The sequence below is a fragment of the Grampus griseus genome (assembly GCF_964374135.1).
Source record: "Grampus griseus genome assembly, chromosome: 15".
In the NCBI taxonomy this organism is placed as follows: domain Eukaryota; kingdom Metazoa; phylum Chordata; class Mammalia; order Artiodactyla; family Delphinidae; genus Grampus; species Grampus griseus.
In genome coordinates this window covers 75,018,840-75,035,559 of record NC_139009.1, presented here as the reverse complement: position 1 = coordinate 75,035,559, position 16,720 = coordinate 75,018,840, and the positions used below count along the sequence as shown (strand labels likewise).

General features: G+C 42.7%; 1 protein-coding gene across 1 annotated transcript; it reads right to left on the bottom strand.

The window, feature by feature from the left end:
- Positions 1 to 3,096: 3,096 nt before the first annotated feature.
- Positions 3,097 to 13,972, bottom strand: MRPL35 (mitochondrial ribosomal protein L35). The gene is made up of 4 exons (XM_082671771.1): positions 13,913 to 13,972; positions 7,131 to 7,320; positions 6,343 to 6,487; positions 3,097 to 3,506 (listed from the first exon to the last, which is right to left on the bottom strand). The coding sequence occupies exons 1-4, from the start codon at positions 13,953 to 13,955 to the stop codon at positions 3,318 to 3,320; spliced, it is 567 nt and encodes a 188-aa protein (XP_082527897.1). The 5' UTR covers positions 13,956 to 13,972; the 3' UTR covers positions 3,097 to 3,317.
- Between the last annotated feature and the right edge of the window lie 2,748 nt (positions 13,973 to 16,720).

The following is a 16,720-nucleotide window of genomic DNA, read 5'->3' as shown; positions in this document are numbered from 1 at the left end:
GCTTTTGAGGAAAGAGAAAATACTTAAAAAAAAAAGTACTCGTCAGCAAGGATTAGAAGCTGAGTACTCAGCCACTAACTGGCCTGGTGCCTGGTGACTTGGCTCCGTGCCTACTGCACAGAATTGTTGCAAAGAGAAAAAAATTAATTGGTATCTGTGCTTTGAAAACCAGTTGATCACATAAATATAAATCTGGTACTATGTTTGTCTTACATTTTTAAAGGTCGCCAGTGGAAACCAGGTAGCTGTGAAAACAGGGTAGTTCATCTGCAAGGCAGTTTTAATTCTGCAAACAGACCTTTGGTCTGTTGCTTTCCTTCTAGGAACCTGTGTCCTCATCGGCAAATGCGGGAGAAGGGATGCAGGTCAGAAGAGGGCGGGGCACATGGAGATGCACTGGGAGTTATGGATGCCCTTAATGCCACTGCAGCCCTTGCCTTTAAGATATAAACGGGTACGTGGACTTCCCTGGCGGTCTGGGGGTTAAGACTCTGCGCTTCCACTGCAGGGGGCGCGGGTTTGATCCCTGGTTGGGGAAGGTCCCACATGCCGCGTCGTGCGGCCAAAAAAAACAAAAACAAAAACCCCCCAAAGAAAGACTTGGAAACTCAAAATCTGAAACGTCACAATGAAACCCTCATTTTCTTTGCCTTTATAGTCCTATGTGTTTGACGCGAGGACTGTAAGGCATAGCAGCAGCAGGTGAAGAAGACGATAGAGGACTGAAAGAAAGAAGAGATGCAAAGCAAGGCTGAAAACCCACTCGTTAATCATTTCCTGAGCCAAGTCCAATGTCAACAGAACTGATATTAACCAGGTTAAGAGCTGACAAATAACAGAAAAGCAAAGTTATAAAATTTAAAAGCTGACTTGGTGCAGTGTCATAAAGAAGTAGTTAGTATTTCTGGTGCTAGATTACAGTCACTTGTTGATTTTGATGTGAATTTTCATATGTTGTTGTTAGAAGGCTTGGGGAAATACACAGGATTCCAAGGAGATGGGACCCGGGTTCTGTGACTTACTAGTTGTATTTTGGGTAACGTATTTAACCTTCTGTGAGCTTCAGTTTCTGCAAATCTAAACTAGGGACAGATAATATCTCCCTTGCAAGGTTGGTATGAGGGTTAGCCGTCTTGTGGATCCATGCTGGGATGTAGTAGGTGTTAAATAAATTCCACGTTTACGTATACTTGAATGTCATTTAGATAGACCCTTTAATGTAATAAGATGTTCTGTTGTCAAACTATAAAATCAATGTAGATGATAAGCGCTGCTACCCATAAAACAAAAATTACATGTATGAAAATTCCCTTTCCCCTAAATCATGTGCCTGTCAGCCCTTCCACTTCAGTCCATCTCTGGCTGCTGGGGCCTTAGCCAGCCCTTGTCTCTACCTCTCCTGCCCCTGGCCTAGAGGGGAAACCAAGGTGCTCTGAGGCCCACAGACCCCGTTGTCCACGTTGCACTAAGAAGTCACGGAGGTGGTAGAAAAGGCTCCTCCTCAGCTTCTTCGGGCGCCAGATCCATCCCGCTTCCAAGGGTGAATGGAAGAGGTGAGGAGCCAGGCAGGTGAGAAATGATGTGGAGGCCTTGTGAGGGACTGGCTTCTGCTACCTCAGAAGCAGGAGGAAATGAAAACCCATGAAAACAGAAAGCCATTCCATGCGTCAGGTTCTTGAAATTCTCGTCTCGAATCAAATGTGTGTTCTTTATTAACTGGTCCCATAAACAGACACACACTTGGCCTTGGAGTTTTAGAACATTCTCTTGTCACCCTTTTTCCTTTTAGTGAACACACACTGGTTTCAAGGAGTTCCTCCAATAATCCTAGTCTGACATGCCACAGAATTCCAATTTGGTTATCTTTTTCTTAATCTGTTAATAGAGGAACGGCATCTTATCATCACCAACTATTATATTAAAGGATCTGAAGCAGTAATTGAGGCATAATTGCATTTAATAATGGTTTTTCAACCCGTCAAAATGCTCTGCTCTTTGAAAATGCTTCCCAGAGATTCTGACGGGACAGCGGAGAACCACTGCCCTAGACTGTAAGCATCCTGAAAAGCTGAATTTTCCTCAGCGCCGCTTACCTGCCCCTCTTCATGTGAGCAATGCTTAACTTCTGCATCGTTCCTAAACATGACTGAGATTACTTTTCCCCTTTAGATTCTACAATGTGTCTTTGGAAAATTTTGGAAAAAGTTTACCCTCACAATTAAAAGTATGAACTCTCAAGTGGATAAATGAACTTTTATAAAATATAGTATCTTTTAATTCTTGGTTAAAAAGTTTTTGTCTCCACTTATACAGCCTCTTTAGCTTCACGAATGGGCACACTGAAAGGCTATTTCATTTACTCTTCTCTCAATGAAAATCCTGTTCCAATAAACTAAGTGAGAACTGCTATGAATGCAGTGAACCTAGTAGACCAGACGTGTTACCACCCCAGGCCCACCTGAGAGAAAACTGCTCACATAACTATTTTTTGCTCCACGTGGACCTGCTAGCCCAATCAAATGGGCCAGGGTGGGCTCCTGACCTCAGAACAGCCAGTCCCCACACTGGTCGGTGACCCCTGATGAGACCTGGTGTAAAAGGACAAACTGACCCAGTTAGAGTCTCTTTGCAGTTTGTTAGAGACTGGAGATAGGAGCTGAGGGTCACGATGTAGAAAAGTACCTCAAAGGTGCATGCTAGCGTTATTATGGGAAGCAGACACGAAGAGTAAACAAAAGCTGTGAATCAGAGAAGTTGGTGAGGAAAGAGAATGGAGCCAGTGATGTAAAAAGAACTGAGCCCCGTGCATGGCAGACCCCAAGCCTAAAGATCCACCACTTCTGCTGCTGAGGCCCCTGGAGGTGCCTCAGATCCAGCATCACCATGTAATTTCTGCTCTTCCTGAGGCCTGGGGGTTAGTTCTGGGTGGGAGATGGGGGTGTGAGGTGTTCCTGCGTTCCCAGGCACATATCCTTAATAATGTCACACTGCTTGAGCTAACTTGTTAGCTTTACAGTCTTCTTACGTTTGTCCTAACTGGAGATTCCTTGCAACTAAATAAGCCTAATTGGAACAACTGTTTAAGCCATTACCATTTGTTAAAAATAATCAGAATTTAAAATTTCTAGTTCTCTGAACAAATCTGGGAATGTTTAATCCATTAAGTTTTAAAACATTGGTAAGTTTAATGTTGGTACTACATGTTTCCATATCAGTTGGTACAACTTACATCATGTCTTATACTATTTCATCTTTGCAAAGACATCATATACACAAAGATACACATTCAATAACTGGGAAATCATAAAACTTCTGATCTATACTTTCAAGTTTGTTCGGTCATGATACTTCTGATAAAGGTCATCAGCATACCAGTTTCGCCTCTTCCAGAAAGATGTTGTCATTTTATCTAAGAGCTTACTTTGGGTTTTATTGCAGAAGACAAATTCCCTCAAGCGTCTTTTTCTTGCAACCGTCTTCTTCCATAATTTTTTCTTATAACCAGCCTGTTAGATAATATTACAAAGACAATTTAAAACATTATATTATATAGGAAACAACAGCTATGTTAACCACTCATGGTTCATAGGCTCGCTGGAAACAAAGACTAAACTTTCATAGGGGCTGGTATGTTTTTCAGAAAAATGTGATTCTCAGTGTGGGGGTAGACAGAGAAATCGTGTGTAGTTTGAAAAAGGAATGTTAATAATTTAAGAGTTTTAAAAAGATTATTTAAAGCCACAGCAAGTAAAGCTAAATAAATCGTTGTGCGGGTGAAGTACAGGGTAATGATATATAACTGTAACAGCTAAATTTATATGCATTACCTCATTATCTCTTCAACAATAGCATACTATTATTCTCATTTTACAGATAAAAGAGAAACAATTAGAGCAGTTAAGCAGCACACTGAGGTCAGAGAATTAATAAGAGCTCTTAACCACTACACTGCTATCTTCCTAAAGTGGAGGATGATGAAGGGAGTACTGGCTAGTTGGTGACACTTATGTTCAGTTAAGGGGGCCTAAGTATGACAAAGGCTGAGAAGCAGAGTTCTCAAGTATACTGTGTCATTTATTCTTTTCACACACTGGGGGGACCAGTTTCTACAGTAAGTACTTTTTTAAGGAATAATGACCGCAGGAAAACTATTATTGGGAGTGGTGAAGGAATAATCCATGCATTATTAATTTTGAAGAATTAATTTTTGAAGAAATAGATAATTAGATCGAATATAAAACTATAATCATAGCCTGTTTCATTTTTTTTCTTTTGGCCGTTCTGCACAGCTTGTGGGATCTTAGTTCCCCAACGAGGGATTGAACCCAGGTCCTCAGCAGTGAAAGCGTGGAGTCCTAACCACTGGACCACCAGGGAATTCCCAATCATAGCCTGTTTAAACTAGAAGAGACCTTAGTTGCCACCCAGGTTAATGCTTGGCTACAGTAATTTATAGGAGAGGTGAGACTAGAAACGCAGCTATTGGTAAGAGCATTTGGGTCCTTTCAAACCAAGGGCTCTTTAGGGCAGCACACTAACTGAACAAAACCACAGCTCTTTGCTGAGAAGGTGCCTTGGGGTTTCTGACATGACTTAGTGTCATCACTGTGACCAGCAACTTCTATAGTACAGTGATGCTTAGAAATAAGGAAGGGTCATTTCAGAGTTCTGGCCAGTAAAATGCCAGAGATTAGATGGTTACTTCTCATTACTTACAATTCTAAGTTGAAAGAGTCAAAGAAAAATCCCCATATTTGTTTAACAATTTTCTAGTTTGCAAGCCAATCTGGGTCCCTGTGGATCTCTGACATACAAACAGCTAGTTTGCTGTCCTGCCCATCAACAGCAGAATATCTCCTTTGAAGATTATTCTGTGGAATGTAACCACTGTGAAAATGCTTGAGACTTTTTGGACAATCTACAAGTTCAGAAATGGAAGGAGGGAATAAGCAATAAAAATTAGGGACACCTGGATGAAACTGTGCTGCAGAAAATACTTTCTGTTTTTATACATTAGTGTAAATTAACCCACCCAGATTTTTGTTTTCTTCTTAAAATTAGATTTTGATACAGCAGGCCATTCTGCATATGGAATACTTTTGGGGGCCTTGAGCAGGGACTAGGTATTATGACTGGAGACTTCGATCAGGTCATTTATAACAGTGTGAGGGTTTCAGGGCCCAGTAAAAGGGATGTGGAAAGGAAGGCAGGGAAAACCACCCATTTTATTTTATCTAGGGCCAGATGAGGACCTGGAAATAGTTAGTATAACAAAGGGGAGGAAATGTTTCCAATGGTCCAAAATTCATAACCGTGTGCTGAATTACTTAGTTCAGCTACTTATGGATTACATGAGCTTCTACTGCCTAGTGTAGGAAACTAACGACCACAGTACTGTTCCAATGGAGAAGTGAGCTGAGAGTTCCAATTAACTTATTTGTCTACAAATTTAGGACTGTTTATAACAGAGTACCTTTCAAATAGTGAGAAAATGCTACCAATTATCTTATTTTCACAGGGAAACAAATTTTAATCTTTAAAGAATTATTTGTTTGTTAACTCCCAAGTAGTAAAAGGGAATTAGGATTTGAAATTATCAAAACTCAAAGGTGTTTTGCAAAACTCTGGTCTTCAGCTGCTTTCTAATTATCACCTACTCTGTTTCCATGAATAATAAGGACATGAATGGAAAAGACCTGCTGCTGTGGGAGAAGACAGAGTAGGAATACTCTGTCAGAGTCCCCCTCTAGAGGCCATGGTCCCTGGCCAGAATAAATATTGGAGTTCTGTCTGATATGATCACCAATCATACACACCACCAGAGAAAAACTTACAAAGTCAAATTTAAAACAAGTATATGAGGGGTTAATGTTCCGCCATAAAGAGTAAGCCACCTGGAGAACCCAATCCAAGGTAGGCTGGAAGCTATTCGGTCCCAAATCTACACCACGGGACTAAGTCCTTGCTGAAGTCCGCTCCGCTGTTTTAACGCTCTGGGCTTAAACAGAGCCTCCCCACAGGTTATTTACATATCGGGGGCTTCAAAGGGATTCCGGTAATCATCAGACAAGACAGACATGTAAGAGACCTGGGATGAACCTGTGCTGCAGGGAAGACTTTCGCCATTGTGAATAGTATTTTGTTATATGAATAGTTAAAAATGTTTTCTTTACATGTATTCACTGACATGAGAGATGCCTGCCAAGCCGGGACTTAAGCACAGCACTGTAAAAGCTGCTGGTAGGATGGGGGGAAGATGTGTCAAGGAACAGGCTGACTTCTGCTTCAGTTTAATCTAACCTCACGCTCCTTTTCTAAGCAAGTAACCGTGTGAAGACTCACCTTTCTCCTTAGCCACAGGCCAGAATGAAGTCGAAGAAACCTATAGATGGCAGCTTTCACAGTCTTTCTCTTGCCTTTTCTTGAACTGTAGTATGTTACAGTTCTGACTGGTGGCTTCAGGACGTTTGGGAGCAAGGGGACCACTCTAAAATATATTGAAAATTTTTTAACTCAGCAATAAGACATTAAAGGATAAAATCCACTTCTGTACTTAGAAATGAAAGCAGCAGCTCCACTGGAATAGAGCTCACTTTCAATAACCATTGTTACTCCAGATGATCCGTGACACTACACGTAAGAATGGCAACTCTCATCAATTTGCAAGTCCTCCATAATCTACCCCCTCAATCCCTAGGAGAGAATTTATTCTGCTGTATTTTAATCACCTGATTCCTTATCCATCTGCCACTAGATTATAAACTCCTTGAGGACTTTAACTTATCTTTAGCTTCGTATCGTTTTTGCCCAGTATGGTGCTGGGCACCCAGGAGCGCTTAACTAAGTATCTGCTGACTGAATAAGCGCCACACGCAGCCGAGCCTTGTAAGCTGAGCATCTTGTTCACCCTCCCACTTCGGCTGACAGCTTCCACCCAGGAAACCACATCTTAGAACATCAGAAGTGGGCCCTGTGTAGTCATCCCTGATGCTGGCATGTATATTCTCCCATCCTTCAGGCACAGTCTATATAATAAACCGGCAACGCATATCATCTACTTCTAAGATGTTGTAGGCATGAAGATTTTAGAATTTTTGTCCAAGCATCATGTTTACTGAAATATACTCAACCTATTGAGGACTGTGGCGGTCTGCCCACATGTCAGGTTTCTGACAGATGTGATCAGTCTGGGAGCAGAGGACACAACCAGTGTCTGAATATGACTGAAATGTCGGGAAGACAGTGCAGAACTAAGACAGGCATTCTTGGAGCAGTTTCGATAGGCTGAAGATGCCAAAATACTCAGGGGCCGTAAGATTCCTGGAGAGAGAGAGAAGCATATATACTTAATATGACACTCCAAAATACACGTGCAGGGAATTCCCTGGCAGTCCAGTGGTTAGAACTTGGCGCTTTCCCAGCCGGGGCCTGGGTTTGATCCCTGGACGGGAAATTAAGATCCTGCAAGCTGCGGGCGTGGCCAAAACAAAAACAAAATTATGCATCCAGATATTTAAAACGAAGTAATGTACCTAAGTGACCAAGTATTATACATAATTAATGGGTCCTGTGCATCAGACTCATGTGTGGAGCTTTTTATCCTTATTGAGGTATAGCTTACACATCACAAAATTACCCATTTATGTACAATTCAATGCTTTTTAGTAAATTTAGAGAGTTGTGCAACCATCATCACAGTCCAGTCTGATGTGTCCTAGCTCTACATTCAACAGTTGGGGACAGAAGACATGCAATGTTAATTCCCACCACCAGACCTTACACTGTGAATACTCCTGCGCGTAGGGAACGGCAAGGCAGAAACACAACAGCTCCTCGGCTCCGCAGAGAGACAGCAGGTGGCAGGAGAAGGATTCATAAAGAAAACAGAAAAGGTACTTGAGCTTCCCACTAGAAAATGAACAGGCCATGAGAGGAGGCACAGAGTCCAGGTAGCATGAACAACGTATGCAAAGGCAAGGAAGCCGAAACAAATCCATGTCGGGAGCAGGGACTGGACCTGCCACAGAGGCTGAGCACTGTTTGCCTGACTATCGGAGATGCCTGGGGAGTAGTGGGTAACAAGGTGGGCAGCTCAGAAGGCAGATCATGGAAGGCCTAGATGTGTGGACTGAACGCAGTCCTCTTTATCAATCCTTCACACTATCACCAGATTCAGAGTCCACGGCTGCAAAGCAGAATCACGCACAGAGCTCTGACTCCACTTGTAAATTCTGAGTGAGGCTAGTGTGGGACTCAAGAATGTGCATGTTGGGCTTCCCTGGTGGTGCAGTGGTTGAGAGTCCGCCTGCCGATGCAGGGGACACGGGTTCATGCCCCGGTCCGGGAAGATCCCACATGCTGCGGAGTGGCTGGGCCTGTGAGCCATGGCCGCTGAGCCTGCACGTCCGGAGCCTGTGCTCCACCACGGGAGAGGCCACAGCAGTAAGAGGCCCGCGTACAGCAAAAAAAAAAAAAGAATGTGCATGTTAACAGAAACAGAGTCACAGATATAGAAAACAATCTATGGTTATTGGGGGGAAGCGGGGGAGGGATAAACTGGGAGATTGGGATTGACATATACACACTACTATATATAAATAATCAACAAGAGCCTACTGCATCGCACAGGGAGCTCTACTCAATATTCTGTAAAAACCTATATGGGAAAAGCATCTAAAACAGAGTGTACATATGTATATGTATAACTGATTCACTCTGCTGTACAGCAGAAAATAACACAACATTGTAAATCAACTATACTCCAATAAAAATTTTAAAAATAATAATAAAAAAAGAATGCACGTTGATAAAACTCCACAGGATGATGGAAATGTCTGAAAAGAGGATTGTGGTGATAGCTGCACAACTCACTGCATCAAACTGTACACACAGGGCCTCCCTGGTGGCGCAGTACTTGGGAATCCGCCTGCCAATGCAGGGGACACGGGTTCGAGCCCTGGTCTGGGAAGATCCCACATGCCACGGAGCAACTAAGCCTGTGCGCCACAACTACTGAGCCCACATGCCTAGAGCCCGTGCTCCGCAACAAGAGAAGCCACTGCAATGAGAAGCCCGGGCACTGCAAAGAAGAGTAGCCCCTGCTCCCTGCAACTAAGAAAGCCCGCGCACAGCAACGAAGACCCAACGCAGCCAAAAACAAAATAAATTAAAAAAAAAACTGTATGTACAAAACAGGTAATTTCATGGTATGTAAATTATACCTCAATAGTTGGTTAAAAAAAAGCTCCACAGGACTTCCCTGGTGGCGCAGCGGTTGAGAATTCGCCTGCCAATGCAGGCGACACGGGTTCGAGCCCTGGTCCAGGTAGATCCCACATGTTGCGGAGCAGCTAAGCCTGCGAGCCACAACTACTGAAGCCTGCGCACCTAGAGCCTGTGCTCCGCAACAAGAGAAACCACCACAATCAGAAGCCCGCGCACAGCAACGAAGAGTAGCCCCCACTCACCGCAACTAGAGAAAGCCCACACACATCAACGCAGCCATAAATAAATAAATAAATACTAAATTTATTTATTTAAAAAAAGCTCCACAGGTGAGTCTGATACTAAGTGAGGGCTTGGAACCACTTTCTTACTGTCCACTGCACTGATTTCACATGACAAATGAGGGGCAGTGTGGAGAAGTGAAATGCCAGTGTTTGAGGCAGACTGGGTTCATATTCTTGCTCTACTACTTACTAGCTGTGTGACAATGGGCCAGTTAGTTAACCTTTCTGTGCCTCACTTTCCTCAAATTTAAATGAGGTTAATTATGGGCTTTCCTGGTGGCACAGTGGTTAAGAATCCGCCTGCCAAGGCAGGGAACATAAGTTCGAGCCCTTGTCCGGGAAGATCCCACATTCCGCGGAGCAACTAAGCCTGTGCACCACAGCTACTGAGCCTGTGCTCTAGAGCCCGCAAGCCACAACTACTGAGCCCATGCACCACAACTACGGAAGCCTGCACGCCTAGAGCCCGCGCACCACAATAAAGAGTAGCTTCCGCTTGCCGCAACTAAAGAAAGCCTGCGTGCAGCAATGAAGACCCAACGCAGCCAAAAATAACTAAATAAATAAATTTATTGAAAAAAATAAATGAGGTCAACCATGGGCAGGTAATGAGAATTAAATAAGATAAAATATGTAAAGTACTGGGAAGAATGCCTGGCATAGAGAAAACATTTAATAAATGCTAAAAGCAGACAACAGAAAAGAGCTGAGCAATGCTTAACAAAGATGGTATAATGTTAATAGGTGGCAGAAGGAAGATGGAATACTTAAACCCTTATTTTGCCTTTCTCTTCTCCATCAGAGACAACAATTTCCAGTCACCTGGTGACCTAGTGGGTAGGATTCTGGGCTTCCACTGACGTGGCCCAGGTTCAATCCCTTCAAATCTCCAAGTATAAATAATTTATATCTCAAAGAACTGAAACTATTTGCAGACATGATTACAAGCCAGGAGGTAAACTTTGAAAGATTAAGTGAATAGGAGGATTGCAGACAACAAAATGTCCCAATTTTCACAGACCACCGGAGCTTGATATATCTCAATTAAAAAACACAACAAAACTCTCAGAAGTTCTTGGAAACTGCCCCTGAAGGAGGTGAGCAGATGGGAGTCCAGAAATAACTGGGCAAACTACAGGCTTATCTGTAGGAAAAAAAAATGTTAGAATGGATAAATAGAAATGCACAGAAAAAAATTTTTTTTTCTCGTCAACCGGGAGTGAACTGTTACTTGAAAAGAACTTCATTTCACTTTTTGATGTAGTCACCAGCCTGAGAAATCATGAGAATATCTAGACAGTGTATCCTGACTTTAGGAAGGCATGTGAAAAGGTTTCTTATATTCTAAATAAATATAGAAATGTGGGCAGGACAATAAATTAGGTAAATTCCAAGCTGATTGGAAACTGTACTCAAATTAGTTGATTGCTGTTCTCCTGGTGGAAGTGTCTTCCTGGCTTCCTAATTGACTCTTATTTTTCCCCAATTTATATGAAGGTCCTGAAGCTGTACAAGGCATGTTTAGCAAATCTGCATAAAAAACAAGCTGGGAACCATGGCTTATCAACATATTTGTGAAAAGATAGACTGTCTAGACTCAAAGTGATCTCAGTAAAAGGAAAAACAGACCAAAATTAACAAAATGAAACCAGGGATAAACCAACTGAGGTTAGAAAAAAATGGTTCCTGGAACAACAGGAAGGGTGACTGTGGCTTGAGAGCAGTTTCTGGGAAAATGACTTGGGGGGCTTTAGCCACCATACCGTCTCCTGGACCAACACTGTGATTTAGCTTGTAAAAACCAAAGTCCAGCTTAGACTGTGTTAACCAAGGGCAGCTCACAAATCAAGGGCAGTGTTTAACTGCTCCTTCAGTCTTCTGCCCTCTTTGGGAATTTTAGTACAGACAGGCTTTCTCTTAAACACCCTCTTGTATGGAGAACACTGATGTTTTCATGAAGGAGGTGACACAAAACCAGTTTCGAAGGAGTAAGAGAGGAGGTAGTGGAAACAGGAGGCCAAAAATGGAATACGTGGTACGTAGTACGCTTGGGGAGCTCTGTTTGGGGAATTACAAATAGCCCCCCTGTGGCAGGAATCAAAGGAACGTGGGGGTAGGGGGAGGTGAGTGTGACAGTGTCTAAACTAGTGGTCTTCAAGGTTTTTTTTTGATCCCATATTCTCTAAATGAATTTTGAAAAATTATGTACCCTTTCACAAAATTTCAGTATCTAAAATTTTAAATAGTTTAAAAAGGATATAATTTCCAGTATATTTCTAAAACTGACATTTAAAAATAAGCTGTCGCACCACTCTTTTAAATGTTTTCAATGGAATCTAAATACCATCGTGAGTTAATACCCGCCTACATCATCAATTGTTAAAAAACAAGGACAATAAATCCAAATTGATGAAAATAAGAACTTTTCATCAAAAGATACGTTAAACAAACTAAAAAGGCAAGCCAGAGTGGGAGAATATATTGGAAACACATTTAAATGAGAAAAGACACACATCCAACATACATAAAGAACTACTATAAATCAGTAAGACAACTCAATAGAAAAATGGGCAAAATATTTGAGTATTTCACAAAAGAAATTCAAATGGTTAACACACATGTAGAAAGGTATTCAGGCTCATTACTTATCAGGGAAATGCTACTCAAACCACAACGAGACACCACTAAATACTCACCAGATAGAAAAAATGTACAGGTCTAACAATACCAACTGCTGATGAGGATATGGCGCAGACAGTGATGGGTGACTTTTTTTTTTTTTTTTTTTTGCGGTACGCGGGCCTCTCACTGCCGTGGCCTCTCCCGTTGAGGAGCACAGGCTCCGGACGCGCAGGCTCAGCGGCCATGGCTCACGGGCCCAGCCGCTCCGTGGCATGTGGGATCCTCCCGGACCGGGGCACAAACCCGTGTCCCCTGCATCGGCAGGCGGACTCTCAACCACTGCGCCACCAGGGAAGCCCGTGCTGGGTGACTTTAAATAAACACATCACTTTGGCAGCATCAGGCAATACAGAATATAAACATATCCTCTGATTCAGCAATTCCACAGCTAGTTTTATATGTATAAACACACACACACCCCATAGAGAAACTCTGGCACTCATGCACCATGACACAAGGCCAATCAGCTTTGTACCTAACCGCCCCAAAGTGGGAACACCCAAATGCCCATCAATAGTAAAATGCAGAATTGTAGGGTAGTCCCATAAGAGACCATTCTATAGCAATGAGAAAGCATGACAGCTACTTGTAAAATGAATGAATTTCACAAAGAAAAAGAAGACACAAGAGTACATACTATGTGATTCCGTTCATGGAATGTAAAAAAACAGGCAAAACTAAACAATATATTGCTTAGAGATGCACATATAGCTCTTAAAACTATTACAGAAAAAAAGACAAGGTAATAATAAAAGTGAGGGCAGTGTTTATGTTTGGTGGAAACGGGCAATTTTGGTTGAAGAGGCACACAGAGGTGAAGGCTCCTGGTTCTGTTCTGTCCTGGCCTCGGTGTTAGTTATACCCCATGTTTGCCAGAGTTATTTGTTAAGGTAGTCATGTATGCTATATACATTTTTCTTTATATATTTCACAACTGAAAAATACCCCACATAAACCAACTCTTCTGTAACAGTTGGAAACTTTACACTTTTTTCTTTCTAGTCTTGTTCCACAGAATTTTATCCTATTTTGTGTGAACGTAATTTACCGATCACCGTATCTTATTTGAACGATCTTTAACTTTTGCAAGAGTCCCTACAGTGAAGGCAACCCTTCACTTCCGTCCTCTCTCTCTGTCAAGAAGTCCTTAAGGCTGCCCTAGGGCCGCCACTGAGTGAAGCAAGCAGCCGCACTCCCTGCACGTTGTGTGCATTTCATCCAGCCACGCTTACCATACGCCGGGTACTACACGCGGCGCTTTACGTGCTCGAGCTCATTTAGTCCTCAGGTGGATAGTGTTATCCCTATTTTAGAGCCGTAGAATCTGAAGTTCAGAGATATTAAATAACTTTTCAAGGTCAAAGCTCGTGAGTGGCGGATCCTCGCCTCGGTGGGACTTTTCTGTCTTTCTCGCCCCCCACCCGCGCCCTTCTGGTTTGTTTTCTAGGGAAGGCGGAATGGCTAGGAACCGGTAAGGAAGCCAAAACTGCGGGACACCCCGGTTCGCGAGGGTCCAAGAATCTCGGAGATCTCCGGTGCTGGCGGCCGAACACAGGCCGCCCCGGAGAAAATTCGGAACAAACCTCTGGCCTCATATAACGATCCCTCTCCTTTCTTTCTTTTTTTTTTTCCTGTTAACCTCCACGCTAAACGCCCACTCCATCCCGCGCCAGTCCCCCCTTCCGTGAAGGCGTGAATCGAGCTCCTCGCCGCCCACTGACCTGAGGCTGCTCTCACAGTACACGCAAAAGCGGAGGCCGCCATCTTGCCGCCTTGCCTTACGGCAGCCGAATTGGATCTAAAAACTTCAGAGCAAGAGGGCACTAAGGAAAAGTAACCGGGGCGGAGTCGGGGGAAGGGAGTTAAAAACATGAATACAGGAACGTTGAAGTCTACCTTTATTGAATATCTTCTTTATGCCAGGCTGTCCTTCACCGCTGTAAAACAAGTGCCTATAGAATAGTGCCTGGCATATAGTAGGCTCTCAATAAATTCTTCCTGAGCATTTGATTGAAAGATGTATTTAAGTACCAGCATATTTGAAACAATTTCTTTTTGCTCATTTCATTAAATTAGTTTGAAAGAATAAAATGTATCCTTCCAAAGCTGGGATATGTTGGGCTAAATTGACAGGAAATAGCAACATTATTAGAATTTTTTTAAAAAATTGAATGCCAACTCTAATCAAATAAATGTAAGTATCCCGAGGACATCAGATACACACACACATTTGTTTTCTCTCTCTCTAATCAATAAGACTGCTATTTGGTAGAACAGCACCTCAACTCTTCCTGAACAATCTACATACCTTATCTTATTCCTGAAAATTAGTGATCATACATTTTTAAACAATGTTCATTTAAACAGAAAATAAACAGCAAACCTCTCTCCCATCCTTGTAGTCTTAAGATACTTGACGCATATACAGTATATGGCACTATTTACTGGTTGAAATGGGTAAGGGTCAAACACTGAGTCTCAAGGAGTTCACATTTAATAAGGAGACAACTACAGACCATAATAGGCAGATAAATGACTGATGGGGCAGTTCAAAGATAAGGAGGGAAGGCTTCTGGTTGGGGTGATCAGGGGACAAGGAGATAGAGTATAACACAGATCTTAAAGAATGGGGAGGATTTTTTAACGAGGGCAAGGTCACTGTTGGCAGTAAGAGCATCAAGAGCATCTCATCAAGGTGAGAAGAGAGGAAGCCAAGACAGAGAGACACAGGATATATTTAGAGCAGTGGTTTTCAAACTTTTTGGTCTTGGGACCTCTTTACATGCTTAAAAATTGTGGATCCCAAAGAGCTTGTAATTATATGGATTATATCTGTAAGAATGTATTATATTGGAAAGTAAAATTGAGAAAAAAATTAAATACGTATTGTACTAGTTTCCTATTGCTGCTATAACAAATTAACTCAAATTAGGTGGCTTAAAACAACACAAGTTCATTATCGTACAGTTCTGTAGGTCAGAAGTCCAAAATGAGTTTCACAAGGCTAAAATCAAGGTATCCAGGGCTGTGTTCCTTCTGGAGGCTCTAGAGGAGAGTTTGTTTCATTGTGTTTTCCAGCTTTTAGAGGCTTCTTGCCTCCTTCCATCTTCAAAGCCAAGAATCACATCACTCTGACTTCTGCTTCCATTGTCACACCTCCTTTTCTGATTCTGACCCTCCTGCTTCCCCCGTCACTCCTAAGGACCCTTGTGATTACGTTGGGTCCACACAGATAATTCAGAATAGTCTCCCCATCTCAAGATTCTTAATCACACCTGCAAAGTTCTTTTTTGTCATGTAAAGTAACATATTCACAGGTTCCAGGGATTAGGAGAATGTGGACCTACTGGGCAATAAGTATTCTGCCATTGCACTTATTAATTCATTTTAAAACAACAATTATAAGGACTTCTCTGGCAGTCCAGTGGTTAAGAATCTGTGCTTCCACTGCAGGGGCACAGGTTTGATCCCTGATAGGGGAACTAAGATCCCGCATGCTGGTGTGGTGCAGCAAAAAAACCCAAAAGACCTATTACATATTGACACAGATATTTTTATGAAAAATAACTATTTCAAAATTTTTAAAAAAATTAGCGAGAAGAGTGGCATTGTTTAACCTTTTTGCAAATCTCTGTAAGGTCTGGCTTAATAGAAAGCTGGATTCTGAAATTTGCTTATGCATTCAATTTGTTGTGGTATCACTTGTCATGTAGTCTCTGGGAAAACGCTACAATTATGTATGAGTAAAAACAGCAAATAATATCTTAATATTACAAAGGTTGTTTTGATTTTTTTTTTTTATGGTACGCGGGCCTCTCACTGTTGTGGCCTCTCCCGTTGCGGAGCACAGGCTCCGGATGCGCGGGCTCAGCGGCCATGGCTCACGGGCCCAGCCGCTCCGCGGCATGTGGGATCTTCCCGGACCGGGGCACGAACCCATGTCCCCTGCATCGGCAGGCGGACTCTCAACCACTGCGCCACCATGGAAGCCCTGTTTTGATTTTTTAAAATATATTTATTTATTTATTTGGCTGTGTCGGGTCTTAGTTGCAGCACGCGGTATGTTCTTTGTGGCAAGCAGGATCTTTTAGCTGCGGCCCGTGGGCTCTCTAGTTGTGGCGTGCGGGCTCTAGAGTGCACATGGGTTCAGTTGCCCCGTGTCATGTGGGATCTTAGTGCCCCAACCAGGGATCAAATTCACGTCCCTTGCATTGGAAGGAGGATTCTTAACCACTGGACCACCAGGGAAGTCCCATATTGTTTTGATTTTATGGACCCTCTGAAAGGGTCTCAGGCTCGCCAGGGACCAGGGCCTTCCGCGCGGACCAGGGCCTCCCATACCACACTTTGAGAACCACTGAGTTGGTTATATTTCAGTTTCTCCGAGTTTTTGGGTAGACAAGTGGGTGATGAGCTTGAACCGCTATTGTTGCTATCTTGAGCTCCCATCTATGGTGGCCACTTTGAGCCATAGAACATGCACACAGGCTGGAAAAGTACTCTGAGACATTTCTTAAGGGTCTTTGAAT